Source organism: Chelonoidis abingdonii, chromosome 9 (assembly GCF_003597395.2).
Source record: "Chelonoidis abingdonii isolate Lonesome George chromosome 9, CheloAbing_2.0, whole genome shotgun sequence".
NCBI lineage: Eukaryota > Metazoa > Chordata > Testudines > Testudinidae > Chelonoidis > Chelonoidis abingdonii.
Window position 1 is genome coordinate 13,554,737 of NC_133777.1, and position 22,326 is coordinate 13,577,062.

A 22,326-nucleotide genomic window follows, 5' to 3' on the forward strand; every position below is an offset into this window, starting at 1 on the left:
ACATGCCCACAGGAGGGTAGGGATGGAGGCAGAGACGCTCTCTGTAATGTCTCTGGTGTGATACTAGACTTGGACACAGCTAGCACAGACACACAACCCAGGAGGTTCCTTTATTGCTGCTTACTCAGAGATCACAATGATATTGCATGTGCTACACCTGGATCCAGCCAGCTGCACTTCCTAGCATGGGCAGTCACCCAATCTCTTAAAGGGACAGTCCTGTACTCTCTCTCTGGTTGTATTAGCTAGAAAGTCCCATGATTTATTACCTCTGTCCAGAGCAGGGAATCAACTGCGGGGGACAAACATTTTGTGACCATGAATGCTAAAATGTTCTCCCTGAATAAAGAGCTGATGGATTAAAGACAATACCTGAACCTCTATTTTATTTAGTTTACAAATCATTCAGAGTGGTTATAGGACATTTTTAACTGATGTTTATAAAACGTTATTGTGCCTGTGCCTGAAATTATATGCTTGGCACCACAGTGCCAGCTATACTGCCAAAGGGAAAACTGAAATAAATAACCCTAATGTACTCTGTGTCCAGACTGGATTTAAGGTGTCCTTATTTCCTTCCGCTCCTCTCCCTGTGTAACTAAAGAGATATAACCTCAAGATGGACAGCCATTTGGACAGTCACAGCTAGACGTTCTGCCCTCATTACCCACACCAGATGAACATGAACGGTCTCTTGGCAGCCAATACATTCATGCCCATCTGTTTGGATGGCATTGTGCCTGCTCACAAGTTGTCAGACACTTTAATGGGTGCCAGAAGAGCATGGATTTGAATCAGTAGCCAGAATACATTGCAAGAGCCATCTCTTCTGCACAGAGCCCTGCGTCTCTAACAGCACAGAAACACTGGCTGTAAACATGCTTATGGAGTTACTCCCGTTTTACACCAGTATGAGAGGAGAATCAGGCCCATAGTACTGTAACAGTAACTGCACAGACTTTGCACCTTCTTCTGCCTGCCAACAAAGCAAGGCTCTAATGTAAAGAGTGCCACAATAATACGGAAGGAGCGGCTAAGTGTTAAAACACATGGTAGGATAGCTCCAACCTGAAACCCAAAGGACTGGCTCTCTGAGGCTAAGACACAAGACGAGCAAAAGTACTGAGAATTCTTTAGTCAGTGAAGGCTATGTCAGGCAGAGCAACTAGGGCACATTTGGGGCCAGATTCTTAGTTACTGCATTCCTGTGCTTGGGGCAAGGATGGTGGAAAGAGTAGGAGTAAAACTGGTTTTAAGATATCTTTGTGCTCCCTGAATTCTGGGGCTGTGCAGGGCCATGCATGTTAGCCCTCAGGGCTGCTCTAAATGATGCTCTGCTTACGAGGTCCCTCTGTGAGCCCTGTGCAATAGAGAATAGCTATAATGCAGTGCACTCTTGCCACACCCTCAACTTGCACACACCACATCCCTATTTCTCCCTCTATCTTGGACTGGAAACAGGGATGGCTTCGAGCCTTATGCCAGCTCTAGGGTGGCCAACTTTATACTTGAACAAAAACGAACACCCTTGCTCTGCCCTGCCCTGCTCCTCCTCTTGGATCCCGCTCCTTCTCCGAGGCCCTGCCTCTTCTCTGAGGCCCCACCCCTGCTCACTCCATCCCCCCTTCCACCGTCACTTGCCCTCCCCTCTCTCCTCCATCTCCTTCATTCTCCCTCACCCACTCATTTTCAGCGGGCTGGCTCAGGGAGTTGAGGTGCAGGAGGGAGTGAGGGCTCCCGCTGGGGGTGTGGGGTCCAGTGTGGGAGGGATTTGGGGTCCAGGAGGGGACTCTGGGTTGGGGCAGGAGGTTGGTGTGCGGTAGGCGGGGTGGAGGGCTCCGGCTAGTAGTGCGAGCTTTGGGGTGGGCCTGGGAATGAGGGGTTTGGGGTACAGGAAGGTGATCCAGGCTGGGACCCGGGGGGTTTGGAGAGTGGAGGGGGATCAGGGTGTTGGGGTGCAGGTGGAGGTGCAGGCTCCAGGTGGTGCTTACTTCAGGTAGTTCCCGGAAGCAGAAGCATGTTTCGCCTCTGGCTGCTACACAGAGGGGCAGCCAGGTGGTTCTGCATGCTGCCCTGTCTGCAGGTATCATCCCCACATCTCCCACTGGCCGCAGTTCCTCGCCAATGGAGTGGCGGAGGTGGCATTTGGGGCGGGGGTCATGCTCGGAGCCCCTTGGCTGCCCCTATGTCTAGGAGCCAGAGGGGGCCATGCCGCTGCTTCTGGGAGCCATGCAGAGCCAAGGCAGGCAGGGAGCCTGCCCTAGTCCCACTGCACCGCCGACCAGACTTTTAACAGCCCGGTCAGCAGCCACCAGGGTCCCTTTTTGACTGGACATTCTGGTTGAAAATTGGACATCTGGCAACTCTAGTCAGCTTTGTGCCATCTGCACCCCTCTGTGCTGGGGGCATTCTTTGCAGGGGCTCCTTCTGCCCTCTGCTTTACATTGACAGGGGTCCCATACAAGAGCCTTAGCATAACAGAGAATCAGGCCCCTTAATTCTAGAGAAGAAAGATCCCTGATAGTGGGAGGCACAGCTAAGCGTCAGAACAGAGGAGACTGACAGCACGGTTCTCTCTCTGAGCATGCTCTGTTGAAACGCCATCATGGCATCACTTGGATCTTCCTTCTATATCTGGGTATGAGAGAAAACGTGGCCTCCTTTTTGGTGGAGTTGCCAAAACTTAAATCTTCAGCTTAATGAGAGTGTACTGAGAAACATTTGGTTCCTAAACATAATTGAAGTCTGAAAGTCTATGTAAACTCCGTGGCTTAAATGACAGGAAGCAGACTTTCTGGTGAATAAAGCTCTAAAGAATCAGATGAAAAAGAATCCTTATCCAAAAGGCTTAGCCAAATCATATGGTCTTCCGTACACAATAATGTAAATGACAATATAATATGTTTCCTTTTGTACGTGGGAGGCTAATGATTGGATAATATGACAATAATGATAAGCTGGATGTGAAATTTTATTACCTTGCATCACATCACAGTATTACAACAAAACCAAACAACTACAAACAAAAGAAAACATAACAATGATTAGATTTGCCTCTAAATGAGAGAATTAATATAGCATTTCATCTCCTTTTTTGTTTTGGGGGTAGCATAGCAAATAGGTCCATAATAAAAGCAATAGATATATTGACAAAGTCAGTATTTCTGCCAACTTTTATATATGTTCGCTCCTTAGTATTTCACTGGCCAGGTATCTACCATTGCAGTTGGAAGCTGGACCACAGATTAGCAAGATTTACAAAAAGGTTTTATAATGCTGACAGAGGATCATCTTGATTCTACTTCTGTGAGTACTATCTGGCTTAAGTGCCAGTGTGAGATATTTTACCATTCATACGGCACAAATGAATGTAATTATTTACAACTGTTCATATGCACATAGAAAATGTATTTAGGGCTTCTTTTTTATTCTTGCATGCAAATTAGTTTTTCAGGCCTTCTCAGTTTTACACACCCACATGCAGAACGTTATCATTGACAAAGCCCTGGCTGGGATGATTTAGTTGGAGATTGGTCCTGCTTTGAGCAGGGGATTGGACTAGATGACCTCCTGAGGTCTCTTCCAACCCTGATATTCTATGATTCTATGATCACAGGCTGGAAAATTGTAAGCAAAATTATACTATCATTATTGAGATAGACACTTGACATGACAGCAGTGACCAGAAAGTCTTAAAGGTATATTTTAACATATTACTTAGTGGGATTATTAAATGCACTTTTTTGTTGTTGTGAGTCATTGGCAGCATAATTTGGGCAGCCACTGTGCAAACTCTCATAAGCTTCTCAGCTCTGTCAAAGCCCTTCTGTCTTGACCTGCATCCAGGGGCGGCTCTAGACATTTCGCTGCCCCAAGCACAGTGGCATGCCGTGGGGGCGCTCTGCTGGTCACCAGTCCCGTGGCTCCGGTGGACCTCCCGCAGGTGTGCCTACGGAGGGTCTGCTGGTCCTGCGGCTCCACCGAAGCTGTGGGACCAGTGGAACCTCTGCAGGCACGCCTGCGGGAGGTACACTGGAGCCACGGGACCGGCGGACCCTCTGCAGGCATGCCGCCAAAGGCCCCCTGCCTCTGCCCTCCCGGTGACCAGCAGAGCGCCCCCCCGCGGCATGCCGCCCCAAGCATGCGCTTGGTGTGCTGGGGCCTGCAGCCATCCCTGCCTGCATCACCCTCTTATTTCAGATCTGGGTCTCTCCTAAGCGGAAGCTACCACTCATGCCACAATTGCAGGTTGGTGTTTGTGTCACTAGCCAGTGTGGGACTGCGTCAAGTAAACTCATCTGGCTCCTGAGATTTGGCAGATATGGACCCAGGTCTCCAGAAACTATAGATGCTGCCTTGTCATCCCTGCTTCACCCATTGCTATTTATTCCCTTTTCTTTTGAAAAGCCACATGCGGGATGCTGACTGTTACTAAATAAATATGCAGAAATGGGAAATGAGTTATGGAAGATGGAAGTTTAAGGAACAAACATGAAGCTAAAATAAACAGTTTGAAGAACCAGATCCCCAACCCTCTCCCCCGCAACACACTCCTGCCCTATTCCCCTCCTCTACAGCAGTGGAAGGTCCCAGATGCAGCAGAATCAATGCAGTTCTATTGCATGAAGGGAGAAGATGGAGACGGGGATAGTGAATTTGTAGACTCCCAGCAAGGGTGCCTGCACCAGCAAGCTCTGCTCCATGAGGATTGCCTGCACATCGGTATGAATTGTGGACGCAGTGTGGCCTAGTAGATAGAGCACAAAACAGGAGACGGGCGTTCTATTCCCAGCACTACCACTGGCCTGCTGGGTACCCTGAGGTACGTCATTTCACCCCATAGATAAAATGGGGATAATAATGCTTATCGTCTTTGTAAAGTGTGATGGCAATGCTAAGAATTAGATATTATTAATATGCAGAATTTGCTTGCTTGAAATGAAATACTGACGGCGTTCTTTCATGGAGTAATGACTACGGTTGCCAATTTTGGTTGGATTTATTCCTGGAGATTTAATCACATGACATACTCTTTAATTAAAGAGTAATCTTTAATTCCGGTAGACTCCAAGCCAATCCTGGGGGGTTGGCAACCCTAGTAATAACATGGCATTAGTTAGTGAATCAGGATCTAATCCCTGACAGTAAACTGTCATTCAAAGCAACAAGCAAAGCAACTAGCAAACATCATTACCTCTTCACTCCCAAAGACTAATTAATTAGAGTCTACAAACACCTATGATGGAGAGAGCTAACCAATGGAGTCCTAAAAAAGCCAGTCATGCTACCAGTGTAAAACAAGGCTACCCATTTAGTTACAACCCAGAAGGCAAGCAGGTACTGTCAGCACCTAGATACTGTGGTGACTGGTGCTATATAAGTGTCTTAGTTAGACAAGAGCACAAAACAGATGTTGTAGTGTTCCTGGACCATTAACAGATCTTTCCAAGCCTGCTGGAGAGGCTAGGGAGAACCTCACATTTGTTGTAGCCACTGTACGAGGCCCATTTCAGGACAGATCATTTTGGAAAGACGTTGATATCCAGGTGGGGGGACAAGACCATCGGTTTGTGGACACATATACATTCTGATCCTGTGTCCTATAAATCCTTTTGAATTGGAGGGCAGAGAGTTAGAAAAGGAAGTGCTTATCAGGGAGACATAAACATTTGTAACCCCAGAACATCCTACTCAAATGCAAGGGATCCTGGTCCAAGACTAGGGTTCCTAGGTGCTACGATAATACAAAGAATAAATAATTAACAATAATAATAATAATAATAAGAAGAAGTAAAAGGCTTGCGTGCAGGCACACTCTTCACACAGGCACATTCCAGCCTTGACTCTGCAGATACTATTAATTCTGCCACCTGAACAAGTTGCAGAGATGCCTAAGTCCCCAACTTCTCACTGCTACCTCATGCTGTCTGCCATTACACCCACCTTTGTCAAGAAGTGTTCATTATACAGAAAGCGTTGCCAGAAGAAAGCAAGATGCAAGAGAAATAAATTGCTACTGTTCAACAGAAAACAACCAATTTGCTGAAAACACACGTCTTGAATGATTGTTACAACCGTCGACTGGAATGACCCATAGGATAATCCTGAATAACGCCACCATGGGTTGAGCACAATATTGCAGGTGTGGAGAGACAGGAAAAGGTGTTCCTTATTTTCCTTGTCATGGTCACCAGCCAAGTGAAATGGTCCAGTTCTGATCTTGCCAAGTGGATCTTAACCAATAATCTCACTTAAAACCTCTAGATGCTACAGTTCTATGACTACCACTCATAACAGAAAATATATGTTCTGTGACATCATTCCTCCACCGGAGAACTTTTCAATGAAAACCCTTTCTAAAGACGATCAAAAGAATGGATGAATCTTGGCATTACACCCTGATGATACTACAATAATAAATAAACATCAGGGATGTTTTCTTGAAACTCATCTCACTGCACCGAATAATCCTCCTCTAAGTTACCTTGAATACGAAAATGTTTACATGGGAGTAAATATCTAATGATATTTCTAAAAATTTTAGAACAAATTGCACTATGACTTAACGGGTCTAGACACAAGCCAAGACTTTCATTTCCAGAGGTGAATCTCCATGGCAAGGATGGAATACACTGAATGGGCAACATGGAGGAGATTGCGTTCCTATTTGCAATGCTATAGAGTAGAGGTTCTCAAACTTTTGTACTGGTGACCCCTTTCAAATAGCAAGCCTCTAAGTGTGACCCCTCTTTATAAATTAAAAATACTTTTTAATATATTTAACACCATTATAAATGCTGAATGCAAAGCGGGGTTTGCGGTGGAGGCTGACAGCTCACGACCCCCCATGTAATAAGCTCACAACCCCCTCAGTTTGAGAACCCCTGCTATAGAGGAATTTAATCTGAAAAGGGCTATCAGCTTGGGCCCTCTTCAAAATCTCATTGAAAATATTGGAAATTCTCCAGTTGACTTCAATGGTCCTTGGATTGGGCCCCCTCATGATTTCTAAATCCATTTAAAATTTGCATTGAGATGATCTTTTATATGGAACAAGTACAGTCTGATGAAGATATGATAGAGAGAGAAAGTAATTTAACACACAGTATGTGAGATGTTTAGGTAGAAGTTCTGTTTCATGCTACTACATGCGCTGGAGAATGTACAAGCTAGAGGCCAAATCCTGCTGTCCTTATTCAAAGTCATAGTCATATCCCACTTGTACTAGTGTAAATTTGGCATAACTCTCTCAGCTTTCTCCAGATTTACACTGGTGCAAGTGAGATCAGAATCTGGCTGTCAGACAAAAGTCCCAGGAGGGATTGGAGAGGTAAGAACAGTAGGATTTCTCCCTATAGAGTCAGCAACTCGTGTATGGGGCCCTTGGAATGTCTGTTTATTGACTGATACTTGCATTCCCAAAACGAGGTGTTTCCTTTTCATAATTCTGTGAGATGTGATGCGTATATATTCTAAGCAGGCAGGTAACAGCTGAATAGTGTCATTATTAGTTTCAATCTTTTGTGTCAGTTTGTCACTCCATATGTCTGAAATAACAGCCCCTTACAAGGTGCTAGATTTCTGCAGTGATAACCACAGTAAAAATTGCTTTGAGCTGATGCACCAAGCAGAGTGGTTTTGGCTGTGCCTAGATCATGGATTGCTTAGTAGGGCTTTATGCAATGGATTCCAATCTGTCAAAGTGATCATCCTGATAGGCAGATAAAATAGCAGCTACTGTATGCACATCTCACTTCTGTAGCTGCAATTTGATTTAATTGCTATGTTGACTTATAACAATACTGCGCAGGAATTTAAATTTGACCCCTTTTGGAGGGGCATGTTCTGTTCCCCTGCCATGGCCTCAGGCTGGGAAGAGCTTACTCTCCCCACACCCACAGCCCGGGCCCCGGTAGGAGCTTGCTCTCTCCTCTCCTTCCCACCACCTTCGACCCAGGGCTGGAGGAGTTCCGTGCCTCCAGCGATTATGGTAGGGCTTGTCCACCCTTGTGCACGCCCTGTAACAGCATGGTTATATTGGATGCCCACCAGCTAAAACCCAACAGGTTTGCAATATGTATTTCCTCAAAACAGCAATATATGCAATGTACTAAGGCAAACTAATCATGCAGCGTGTATAGAAATTGGCCCTGATTCCAAAGTTCACATATACCTATGTGAATCAGAAATAATGCCACTGAAGTCAGTAGAGTAACACTAGTGTAAATGAAATCATAATCAGACCTAGGTGCTGTATTTCACAGGTAAGTAGTCACACTACAACTTCAAAATCTGGACATAATTGTAGAAAATTAAAGCAATTAACAGTTGTTTCTATTAGAGTGGTTTTATGTCCTATATAATGCCACTATCCTAAAATGCAGTATTTGTATAGCACTCTCAAAAGGGAAATCAAAGAGAAATTTAAAAAGTGCTGCTAATTGTTCATTTGTAAAAGTGTGCAACTTAAAAGCCAGTAAAATAGCTGTCCTTTGCCAACTAAAATGATATTCATTTCCCTACTACCTTGGTCTTCACACTATGTGATCTTCAAACTATGGTGCAAAGCCCCTCCCTTTGAATAGAATTTGAGGAGGTCTGAGAAGGTAGCCTTTTTAAGGAATATGAGATAGGAATGTATTTATTTTATTTTATTTTTTCTGCCTGGCTATTTTTTCATTCTGCGGGAACTGCCATCATTTTATTTCATCTGTTGTTACAGATAATATCTGCAAGGATACTTAGAGCTTGTCAAAGATGAGAAGATGCATGGTATTAACTAAAGTGCTAGTTAAAATATGTTTCTTGACAGGTCTCTAACACGACACATTTTTCCAGTAAAGACAAATCCTGTTTTTAAGGTGTTAAATTGGAATAAGTAAATAATTAAAAATAATAAAATTCTTTCACCTGAAAAAAAAATGGTAGTAATGGACACTGATTAGCTACAATCAGTGGATGACTTTAATGATGTACCTTTTATCTACCCTGTATTGGTACTTACAAAAATAATGCACTTATAAGAAAAATATGTACAAAAAACATGTAAGGCTTAATTTTAACCTCCTTAAACCACTATAAATCTGGAATAAGATTCTGGTTTCATCCCAGTTTAAATCCAGAGTGACTGCGCTGATTTCAAGGCCATTTCTCTGGATGAAACAAATAGGGGTCTACTGACATTATTCTAAAATTCACAGATTTCATAGTGAATGGTGCCCTTTGTATAGGTATTTTAGAAACAGCTTGTAAAATTGTACAGGAGAGAGATAATTCTCTATTAAATTTTATAGGATGGTGTCATAAGGTATATTTCCCAAATCTGAACCTTAGCGTCCAAAATTTGGGTACCTGCATGAAACCTCTACGTTTATTTACCAGCTTAGATCTGATAGCCTGCCACCACCCAAAAATATAGTGTTTTGGGACACTCTGACCTCCCCAACCTTCCCTGGGGACCCCAAGAACCCAAATCCCTTGGGTTCTTAAATCAAGGAGAAATAAACCATTCCCCCCTCCTTTCCCCCCCCAAACTTTCCCTGAGAGAGACCAAGTAATCCCTCGCACAGAGAGAAATAGCCTCTCTCTCCCGCTTCCCTCCTCCCCACCAGTCCTGGTGTTTTACACCCACTCTCTGGGATAAACAAGGGAAACAAGGAAAGATCAATCAGGTCCTAAAAGAAATCTCTTAATAAAAGAAAGGAAAAGTAAAGAATTATCTCTGTAACTTCAAGATGTAAATATATACAGGGTCCTATAGTTTTACAGACAAAGGAAGACCCTTCCTCCAGTACCAAATACAAATCAAAATATTCCCTGCAACTACACATATAAAAGTTAACCAGCCAGATCCACATGTGCAAATAGGTAAAAACAAACAATTAAAACCTAATCGCCTGTTTTACTTACTATTTGAACAGAACTTTAGAGAGCCTGTAGTATGATCTGGTCCCTCTCATACCCCTGAGAAAAAATTACACACACAGAACAAAGGCCCACACCCAAAACTTCCCTCCACGAAGGGTTGAAAGTCTTGTCTCCTGATTGGTCCTCTGGTCAGGTGTTTAGTTACCCTGTTTGTTAACCCTTTACAGGTGAAAGAGACATTAACCCTTAGCATCTGTTTATGACCGATGGCTCCAAAAAAACTCTAGAAAAGATATTTTATGTTCCAGTTCTACCTGGGAATCTGTGCCATTGACTCGATGGAGCAGGCTTTCACCTTCCAAATAAAAAAAAGCCTCCAAGAGAAAAAAATGTTGTCTCTTTTGTTGCTAAGCCAGTTGTTTTACTCCCCCAGTTAACAACAGCAAAGAGAAAATAAATAAAAATATAAAAAATAGGATAGTTTTTAGCCAGATAAGCCAAAAGCCTTTTAAATTTATGACCGCTTTCTCTCTCTCTTTCTCTTTCTCTCTGAATAAGCAATAAAAGGAATCTTGACTTGAGACATTCCTGGGCATCTCGATACATTTTGTTTACAAAGCTAATATAGTAACAGGAAGGAGCTTTAGGGTTGGTGCGGTTTTGGGGTTTTGTGATGATGACAGTAATATAGTACAATACAGTTGTGACAGGCAGAACAAAGTTACATATTAACTGGTAAGACACATTGCAAGTGCATTCAAACTTCCCTTAAGTTTGCAAGAACGATGATTCATTTCTGTGGCTTCTAAGATTCCTTTGGAATTAGCTATGGAACTTACTTTGGGCTATGGGATTTTTAAATAGAAATGGCTCACCTTGTAACTCTTTATGTGGAATTATTTCACAGTGGAAGATGCAGAGCTCCATATAAATAAAATAATTGTAGATGATCAGGCTTTAGTTATCACAGTGACATTCTCTTGGCAATTAAACTCTGCTTTCCTGATTTTGCTCTGCTTGCCTGAATAAATGACCCGATGGTACAAGATTTGTGAGGCAATGTCAAACATTTAGCACAGGGGATGCCAAGAAGAGATTCTGGTTTCTCCATTTCCAAATACTGGCTGTGCTGAAGGATTCTTCCATGAGCTGGCTCACTTTATAGATGTAATCAACAAAGGATTCGGCAGCTGTGAAAATCAAACTAACCAAGGCCTGCTCATGAGTTCTCCAGGAGTTAGAACAACTTGCCAGTTACATTTCACTGTAACACTGCTTCAGAAACCATCTCTGAAGTGCTATGGAATAGCCATTTAGTTAATAGATATCTCCCTGCATTAGTAAAGAATTAGCATGTTCTTCTCATTCCACCCCATTTGCACCAATATCATTGCAACTCTGAAGAATACTGAGCAGGTCCACATGTATCAAGAAGGGTTCACCAATATTACACATGGAATCAAGTGCAGACAGGGGGCAGTTCTCTCCTACACTACCTGAATCTGAGCCCTACAGAAATAAAGGATTTAGCTTTAAACTGATTAGAATAATAGACAGATTGGGACACTTTTGATCATGAATTTTCTTTGAGAATCAAGCTCAATATCCTGCCAGTTCCAATCCCCTCTAGTATGTTAAAGAGTAGCTCAGTACAAACTTCAAAGATAGAGTTGCAACTCTCATTGTCTTCACCCCTTTATTTGACAGCTGAATTGAGGCCATAGTATTTATTCACAGACAAGAAATGCTACATTATTTAACTGCTGTTCAGACTGGGCTAGAAGCATGGTTGTTCATAGGGAAAGGCATATCCACTCAGATGGAGACAAACACATCACTAGTCCTTCCCATGTTCCAACTCTGCTGCTGGGAATATGCATCCCACAGGTTCTCCTAAAGGCTAGAATAGCTACTGTGCACATCTCCAGAAACAGAAGAGGAAATGGTCCTGGATGATCTATGGGACATCTCGTGTAGTGCATACTCCTAAGTGTTGATTGGTGGAATGCAGTCATGTGACTTGTATCACAATTATGGAAGAAGAGTGCAGAGGCCCATGATGCAGGTCACTTTCCTGACTATCAAAGTGAAAGCCTCTTCAGCTTGCCAATTCCAGAGCTGAGAGTCAGGGAGTTGTTTTGTGGTCCATAAGATTCCTTTAAAGGTCATCTCTGGCTGTGACTAAGGTAGGGAGGAACTTACCCATTGCATTAGCACTGATGATGCCCTAAGAACATGTAGGACATCCTTTGACACTATCCACATGAGTATCATTGCCATATGACTAGGGCTCTACCAAATCACTGGCCATGAAAAACAAGTCACGGACTGTGAAATCTGGTCTTTTGTGTGCTTTTACCATATACTATACAGATTTCACGAGGGAGATCAGTGTTTCTCAAGTTGGGGGTTCTGACCCAAAAGGGAGTTGCAGAAGGGTCACAAGGTTGCCACCCTCACTTCTGCGCTGACTTCATAGCTGGGGGGTGGCTAGCAGTGGCTGTTAGCCGGGTGCCCATCTCTGAGGACAGCACCCCACCAGCAGCAGTGCAGAAGTAAGGGTGGCAATACCATACCTGCCATCCTTACTTCTGCACTGCTGCTAGTGGCAGCTCTGCCATATCAGAGCTGGGCTCCTGGAGAGCAGATGCCACTCTCCAGTGGCTCAGCTCTGAAGGCAGCACTGCCACCAGCAGCAGTGCAGAAGTAAGGGCTGCAGTACTGCAATCCCCCCTACAATAACCTTGTGACTACCGAACAACTCGTTTTTGGGTCAGGGCCCCTACAATTAATTACACCATGAAATTTCAGATTTAAATAGCTGACATCATGAAATTTACTATTTTTAAAATCCTATGACCGTGAAATTGACCAAAATGGACCATGAATTTGGTTGGGCCCTACATATGACAGCTTGCCTGGGAAGAAGTCAGACGTAAAGCCTGAACCAAAAGTGATATCCCCTCAAAAGAGGGAACAGCTTAAATTTAGAGAAGGCTCCTTTCTGCTGGATAAGGCCCTTCCATGAAAAGTCCTGTAGATTTATTTAAAGTTTTAGGACGTTCAGTTCCATGGAAGAAAATCACTCTATATATCTCACCAAACAATTAATAGGAAATAGATCATAAACTATGGGAAATTGATATAGTCCCATTGAACTCAGTGGAGCTACAGTAAAAGCTGTTTTATCCAGCACTTCACCAACCAAAAAGCTCTATAAACTGGCATTTCTGATCTTCAGTGAAATTCCAGTTTATAGTCCAGTTGGCACGGGGCCGACAGGGGGTTGGGGTGTGGCAGGGGGTGTGGAGTGCGGGCTCTGGGAGGCAGTTTGGGTGCGGGCAGGGGCGTGGGGCACCGAATGGGGTGCGGGGTGCCGGATCCGGGGCCACTCACCATTGGCAGCTCCCCACAAGCGGTGACCTGTCCTGGCTGCTCCTAGGCGGAGGCGCGGCAGGCAGCTCTGCACGCTGCCCCTGTCCTGCCCCAGGGGCTAGCAACACAGCTCCCATTGGTTGGGAACTGTGGCCAATGGGAGTTTCAGGGGGCGGCACCTGTGGGCAAAGGCTCAGGCAGTGCACAGAGCTGCCTGTCATGTCTCCGCTTAGGAGCAGCCGGGACAGGTCATCGCTTGTGGGGATCCACCCAAGGTGAGCGGCCGTTGGATCAGATACCCTCCCACACACATCCCTGTACCCAAACTCCCTCCCTCTTAGTTAACTGGCATTTTTCACATACCAGCACCCCCATTCCCCCAACATGCCAGATAAAACAGCCTTTACTGTATATAGATTTGCACCAGCTTAGGATCTGGCTCCTTGTTCATAATGAAAACAAATACTCGCAAATGTCCTTAATAAAAAAACTAAAGTATTCTACAGTGATCATGTGAAATACAGTCGTGTTGCCACTGTAAGATGGAGTATTTGGGAACACAGTTGTGGAATGCTGCAGCGGTTCTTTTTCTAAACATGTATTTAATGCAAAATCAGTTGGAAAATAACATTTTAACATCCTCAAAATCAAGTTGAAGGGGTGATTAAGACATAGTTGTTTTCTGCTATTGTGCCCGTGGATGGCAATAATTGCTTCTGTATAGGAAACTGGTTATACATCCATTGCCATTCATCATCGTGCCAGCAGTGTATATAAAGCAGTACACATGGTAAACTTTTGATTTAACCTCATTAGCATTCCCAGAGCTACAATGTCGCAGCAATGATAATGATTTAAAATATCTGCATCTAAGTAAATGGAGACAAGAGGAATCTTGTACCATGTGGAAAGCCACCAAGGCCATCACTCTTTTACCTAATAATTTAAGACAGCTAGGCCCTGTCGTATTCTCAGAAATTTCCCAAGGAGGGCCAGAAATTATTTGGAATAGTGATAAAATGTGTCAGATAAAATGTGTTGGGAAGGGAGTTGGGAGAGGAGTACAGCCTCAGTGGTATCATCCAAACCAATGCTCTGAGCATTTCTTTTATAGTTCCAGTGGTTTTGGAATGGTCCATTTAGAACATGCTTTGGCAACATCTCCCTTCAGACTTATCTACATCATCTTATATAGATTCCCTCTCAGAGATCTGAGCCTCCCAGCCCCGCAAAAGGAAACAAGAATGTGAATCCAGAGGAAGCCAGCCTGAATGGGAGGAATTTGGGAATAACGTGGGACCACTGGGCCTTGGCACAAACACTTTGGCATTCTGTGGATGATCTGAGATCTAGGGGATTTCTTCATAGATCTCAGGACACACATGAACAAGGAGATTGATGTGAAGGAAACTCATTTACCTGTTCCTTCTGAAGTCCATATAAGGCCTGATCTAACTTAGGCACTTATATGGCTTCTGTTACTATAGTATCTGAGCATTTCACAGTCTCTAATGTATTTATTCTCATAAGATCACTGTGAGGGAAGGTACCTCCCTTTATTATCACCATGTTACAAATGGGGAATAGAGGCACAGAGACAGTAACTGACGTGCCCAAGGTCACATAGGAGGTCAGTAGCAAAGCAGGAAATTTAATCCAGGCGTCAAGCTAACCCCCTGCCCACTGGACCATCCTTCCTGTCTATATGTACGATATAAAACACATACATACTGAAGACCACATATTCTGTGCTGCTTTATTCCTTTACAGACCACCTGAAAGGAAATTAAGTGAACTTCCTTAGAGGGGGAACAAAGAAAGGAAATGAGTTTATTATTCCAGTAATACCACTGACACAGAGTGAGTAGCTTCATTAAACATTCTGCAGTCTCAAGTGATTTTACTAAACCCTGTACACTAAGCACACAATGATTTTCATTATTATAATACAAACATATAGGGCCTGATTCAGAGCTCACACATCAGTTTTACACCTGTGCAACTCCACTGACCTCAGTGGCATTACTCCAGCTCTACACAGGTGTAAGTGAGAGTAAAATCATTCCTGTTCCATCCAAGTCTTTTCTCCTCACTCCTGCTTCTCAAAGAACCTCATTTTCACAGTTACAATACAGCCTTAGCAAACAGTAGAGTGCACCTCTAATACCAACAGCAGTAAATCAAAGGATGGAATTATAATTCATCAGACAAATACTATTTACGTCTTCCTCTCTAATAAATCTATTCTGAAAACCTGGCCAAAACTCGCACTCTTGCTGGTAACAGTTCCAAAATAAGTGATGCAACACAAACTGTAATATATTGGAGCAAGTGTGTTTTGAACAAAGATCCATATAAAAAAGGAACTTTGAGCACATCCTGTATTTTTGTGAGTCAAAGAATTCACAGAGAACAGTGTGCATGACATCTCACATAAAACCACAATATACCTGGTGTCATTTAAGGATCTAATCCAAACCCCACTGTAGTCAATGCAAAGACTCCTATTGACTTCATGTGGATCAGGCTCTAAGAATGCTGAAATTCCTCATGCCTTAACATGCCTCCTCTTCTTAACATCCCTACAATTTACATTCAGTGGGAAGCTTAGATAATTAAGCACCACAAACTTAGAAGATATGATGAGTGATCTTTTAACAGTTGTCAAGAGGGTAACATGCCACGGCTGTGTAAATCAGCTTTAAAATGGAGCGAAACATTTCTTACTTACTTCATTGGTTTAAACAACGCTTGTCCATAATTTTGGAATGTCATGATCAGTTTTAGTTGGGTGCCTCCTGATTTCATCGCTGTGGGAGAAAAGTAAAACCATTTAAAATCACAGCGTACATTTCTACGTACAGACAGTAGTCTTACACTGAAATAGCACATCTCTCTCTAGCTAAGCTTTTATATTGCACGCATCATTGTGGTGTCTGAACATCCACATATATGTGGATAGGGCATTCCTAAACAGGGATAAAGACTTAATTAGTGGATGAGTAGGGGAAATGCAGTCTAGAGTAGCTGCTCACACTGACTGAACTGGAGTAGAAAGGGAGTCCTGCATCCTTCATCAGCTTTTCCCCTGTTGGCCCAATCCTACAAGTGCAGAAACACCACTGGCTTCAGTGGGAGTTCTGAATGCTAAGCGTGTGTAGATACAGGTCTGAGCAGTCTCACTTCCCCCAATCCCTATGGTCTTTCAACTTGCAACCACAAAAAGGGTGCATGAGGGAAGAAGAGATTGAGTGTATCTTGGAGAACACCAGAACCTTGGCTGTACAAACAGGTGAGTAGCAGCCAGCCTTTAATTAAAGGCACGAACAGATGCAAGTCGCAACTCCAATACTATGCCATGATTAAAGTATTTATTATTCCTGAGAAATATGTATGTATATCTTTTATATTCTCCATGGGCATGATCCAAAGCCACTGAAGTCAGTGGATATCTATCCATTGACTTCAGTGAGCTATGGATCAGGCCCTGCATTAGGAGATATGTACATAAGTGAGAGGTAACTTCAGTGGAAGCTTTGAGTAAGGAATGAGTAATGTCTGAGGACTTAGCTACACTGTGAGTTAGAGCAGCCTCGGGCGCCCTAGCTCACTACCCATTCATACTGGCAAGGCACATAGAGCAATCTGACTGCAGGGCTAGAGCGCTCCTGGTACTCCACCTCGGCGAGAAGATTTAACACTTGGTGCACGTTGGCTGAAATGCCTGGGCGTCAGTGTGAATGAGGTGTTGCATTACTGCACTCTGATCAGCCTCCAGAAACATCCCACAATCCGCTTAAGTCAAGTGGTCACTCTTGTCATTGTTTTAGAATCACTACAGGAATGCGGCTATGCCCTTTGAAAACTCCGTTTCTGACAGCCAGCATGCTTATTTGCTCTGAGACAAAGCAACAATTGCTGTGGAATGCTGTGTGTGAGAGAGAGGTAGGGGCGGGGAGAGGCGGTCTACTGCTGTCTGAACTTACAAGACAGCATGCTGACATGCTCTCAGCCCCCTCAAAACCCACTCTCTCTCCTCTCACATACACACAACACACTCCTTGTCACACTCCACTCTACCCCTCCCCATTTGAAAAGCACATTGCAGCCACTTGCGTGCTGGGACAGCTACCACAATGCACTGCTCTCTGTGGCCATTGCAAGAGCTGCTAATGTGGCCACCTCAGTGTGCTGTCAGCTGTCAGTGTGGACAGATTGCAGCGCTTTCCCTGCTGCACTCTACGAAGGCTGGTTTAACTCAAAGTGCTCTACATCTGCAAAGTGTAGCCATGCCCTGAAATTTGGCTCATGCTGCACACTGTAGACCATTTTTGCTTGACTCTTAAACACCAGCTGATGGTGAATTACTGTAAGACTGATGTTTAGTCCTAGCAACTGCACCATTTGTACAATATCACTTTAACAGTCAGATGATGGTGTTTTTAAACCTGGACTGATACATTTTTTGTATAAGTGGATAAAAACATGTCACTTCAAAAAACACACAGTACATGAGTAAAAGAGTTCTCAAAGAGTACATCTTATCTGATGATATGATTAGTCAAGGGAGGTAAATATATGCTTCAGCAGACCCTCTGCTCTCTTCCACCAAGAACACTTTGAGTAAATGAAATGACCCACACCCAAGCTCTTTAATTCACTTCTGCATTGTGCAGTGATGGTCATGTCAGTCATCTCAGTGTGGGCAATTTAGTCCTTTTTAATGCTTCCTCTGAATGATCAGATAATCCCCTTCTTTAGAAATCAGACAAAAAAGGTATAAATTTAAGAACTATGCAAAATGTCATGTTATCTTTTTCATAAATTTTGCCTTAGGGCTGGCCTTATTTGACCTGTCTAATGTCTACATTTGCTTTCCCTAACCAATACCATTAGTTACACATCCTGCTAATTACTCGTTTCTGTGCTTTATTACTGATGGGTCACCAGCTCTCTTTCAGTGCTTGTAATCCGGATATTTTTTGCAACAAAATGCTATGCAAATCTGGTCAGTTTAATTACTCTTCTTCTGGAAGAAAATCCCTCCTGCATTGCTATTTTGCTGACCCCTGCCTTCTACTGCATTACTCGGCTATCCCAATGGAACAAATAAATAATTAGAAATTAAGGGGCATTAAACAACTCACACTGAACAGGTATACCAGAAACATGTGGTTTTCATATATTAGGCTCACTCTGCTGCACAGAGTAGGTGAGATCCTCATGGACACCTGAAGGGAAGTGGGGGAGGTATAGATGGTTTTCCAGCCACAAACACCCTGAATCCTGGGGGCAACTAGAGCCAGTTCAGCCCCTAGCATAAATTAGAGCAACCCCAGGCTGCTGTAGTATGTGCTATCAGTAACGTCTCAGGATCACTGTAGCACAGCTTACTCTGGCAACAGCTCTGCTACACACTTAGATTGTCAGCTATACTGAGTGGTCAAGAGCATGATGTGTATAATTAACTACTCCACCTTTACACTACCCAGGAGTCCCCAGATGGCAGTTTAAGTTAGAATTTCACTGCCAGAATAGTGTAAAGGACACAGAATAGGGCCAATCTTGTGACTCTCATTGGCCAAGTTCTATTGTCCCGTACATCAGTTTAAATCCAGAATGTCTCCATTAGGTTGACCAGATAGCAAGTGTGAAAAATCGGGACAGGGGATGGGGGGTAAAAGGAGTCCATATAAAAAAAAGCCCAAATATCGGGACTGTCCCTATAAAATTGGGACATCTGGTCACCCTAGTCTCCATTTATACTCATAGTGTCACTCTGAGTAACAGAGATCAGAATTGCATCCTTAAGCTTAGATCCTCAGCTGTTGTAACTCAGTGTGGCTCCCTTGCCAACTGTGAAGCTGCACAGATTTACACCAGCTGAGGAGCTGCCCCTTGTCGCTAAAGTTTTCAAAATTGGTCTTTTTTCCATTCACTTGCTAAACATATAAATGTGGGGCCAATTCCTGCAGTCCTGTTCACTCTGCGCTTCCATTACAATCAATGAGAGTTTTGTCCAAGTCATTCTTGTAGGATTTAGACTTATTCAAGGAGCAGTGTTGAGCCATCAGTTAAGCAAAACTTCCTGTTGACTTTAATGAGGATTTTTGTTTATAATCAATGGCACAATAGAGCCACGTATTTGCAAATAAACAACATTTGTTCCAAACTTTATTTAAAAAAATATTTAATTGACTGAATGTAATGCAGTACAGATAAAAAATCCTCAGCCAAAAGAGGCTGTGGAAAAGTTAACAAATACAGTATGGCAGTGTTTCCCATACTTGGGACGCCACTTGTGCAGGGAAAGCCCCTGGTGGGCCGGGCCAGTTTGTTTACCTGCTGCGTCCGCAGGTCAGGCCGATCGTGGCTCCCACTGGTCGTGGTTCGCTGCTCCAGGCCAATGGGAGCTGCTGGATGCGACGCTGGCTGAGGGACGTACTGTCCGCCACTTCCAGCAACTCCCATTGGCCTGGAGCAGCAAACCGCGGCCAGTGGGAGCCGCGATCGGCCTGACCTGCAGATCCAGCAGGTAAACAAACTGGCCCAGCTCGCCAGGGGCTTTCTCTACACAAGCTGCATCCTAGTTTGGGAAATGTTGCAATATGGGAATGTTATGCCCAAAGCAGAAGCAGTGTTTGAAAAGCAGGGTCTACTTTCATATCCCTCCACATAAAGCTGATTTTGCATCATTTCAACAGAATACTCTCACTTTACAAAAAGTCAGGGTTCTACACATGGCATGACCTGGACCTGATACAACCATTAGGAGTTATGCAGCCACATGAGCGGGAAAGCCCATATTGACTGGGAAAGGGAGATTGTTCAAGACCAAAAGGGTGTAGAGATGGAGAGAAAAAAGGAGATTCCCTCACAGCAATTTCTAAACACACAGCTTGGAATACTCTAAATTTACTAGAATGCACAGTACATTAAAGCAGCACAAGAAATTGTTATTTGGCTAGCAACCTCTGCGGCCAATGACTTTGGCAACAAGAAAGGGGAAAACTTTATGAAAGGTTCATGAAAAATTGCTCTGATTTGTTACACATGCGAGGCCTGATTTCCCGACTGAAAGAATTGGTCCATCCTTTGTGTGAGGGTGCAAGGTGAGAAGATTAAAGGTTCCCTCTGGCCTTGTCATACTCACCCACAGATTATTGTCTGCACAAGCTGAATGGGTTGCAGTAGCACTCTGGAGCACAAGGACTGCTAGAGTTTTGTGCCACTGCTGAGTTTAGATGTAGGACGTCATGCCTCCCAACTGGCTCCCTGCAGTGCAGGGTGTGGGGGGACATGCTACACACTGACTGAGGGTGGCACAGCAACCGCACTCCCCCTTAGCTTCTAGAGGCATTGTGCCTTGATGGGGAACTATCTGCCCAGGCACTTTAGCAGGAGCTATGCAGCTCCACAGTGTCCCTTACTATGGCTCCCAACCATTTTAACCCAAAGGCTGGAGTCGCATCATAGGCCCATTTAACTTACACGATTTTAACTATTCGTGTTCAGCAAAACAAACAAACAAAAAAGATAAAAACAATAATTTAAATACTGTACATGTAGTGCGGGCGATTCCGCCCACCATTCCACTCAATGAGCATTTGACTATACGCAATTTTCGCCTTATGTACTTACTTCAGAACCTAACCCCCGCGTAAGATGTGACCCCACTCCAGTACATACAGGTGCCTACCTACATATGCAAAAGTGAGGATCGTTAACATGAATTATACAGTGCCGTAATTGTGTATGACACGTTGCAGATGAGAAAGAGGTATGGTCTGAATCCAATGTGCTTCCAATCTAAGGTCTCGACCCTGCAGACAGTGACATGTGTGCTTAATATCTGGGATTGAGTGCATGCAAAAACCTTAATTTGCATGGGCCTATGTGGTAGTGCATGTCTAAAGCAGGGCTCACATTCATGGAGACTTGATCTGAACATTAAGCCTAGAGATTTTTCTCCTCCCTCTAATATCAAGGCTGCTTGCTCAACTTCTTTTCATCTTCTGGCATATATGAATCAGACAAGGAACATTCCACTTTCCACTTATGTTTCTCAGTTTAAACGTGTTTCCCTTTATATTATGCCAAGGAATAAGAGTCCAATCATGTTCTAAAGCCTTGTTTGCTTGTTTGGAGATGCCCTTGAGACTTCAGCTGCTACCCAAATAAAAATTTCATAAGGATTTATAATACACAGGATTAGAACATAAAGTATTCAGAGAAGAGCACATAATGACACTAAGCCATTACAGCCTGTCACGTCTATGATCAGCATACTAAGACATTTCTAAAACGGCCTTAAGGCTGTTCTGACTCCAAAGGTGTCTTCCAGCCAGGGTCATAATCCACATTTTAAATAGTGTTGGAATATGCCTTAATGTTACAGACGATGAGCAGCTCTGGAAAAGTTCTTAAAAACTCGCTGATACCATATAATACATCTTGAGTCAACTCTCATCCAACAATTCTTGGACATGTTTATATAATGGTAAAAGTAAATTCCAGTACAAAGATTATATGTAATCTTTAGGTAATTAAACTTGTCAAAGAAAGAAATTGAAAGCTAAAGGTTAATATACTCCAGCTTTAACATCCTCTTTCATCTAAGGTACTGCAAGAATTTTACAGCCTGATTTCCAAATTCCAAGAGGCTTTGGAACAAATCCTCAGTGGGGTTAACTTTACCAGGGACATTTGGGGATTGAGGGCCTGGTCCAAAGGCCACTGAAGTCCATGAGTGTCTTTCTACTCATTCTTCTGGGCTTTGGATTAAGTATGTAATGATCTTCTCCCATGCTCACCTGTCATCCTTCTCCCATGTGCCCCGGGGGTTCCTAGTCAGTCATACCTCCAACTTCTCCCCCACCTAGTCCCTCTTGGAAACACATATCCATGTTTTCTGCAAACCCTACACCTCCCCTTTGCAAAGTGTTCAAATAATGAAACCCTCTGTCATAAACAGATGGTTAAGGGTTAATGTCTCTTTTACCTGTAAAGGGTTAAGAAGCTCAGTGAACCTGGCTGACACCTGACCAGAGGACCAATAGGGAGACAAGATACTTTCAAATCTTG

At 43.5% G+C, this 22,326-nt stretch overlaps 1 protein-coding gene across 1 annotated transcript in view; it reads right to left on the reverse strand.

Moving 5' to 3' along the window:
- The window catches only part of FAM20C (FAM20C golgi associated secretory pathway kinase), an 83,515-nt gene that overhangs the window by 50,398 nt on the left and 10,791 nt on the right, over nt 1-22,326 (reverse strand). The window contains exon 3 of the mRNA XM_032771007.2: nt 15,974-16,052. Within this exon, the coding sequence (XP_032626898.1) occupies nt 15,974-16,052 (79 nt within the window). The remainder of the gene's footprint in view (nt 1-15,973; nt 16,053-22,326) is intronic.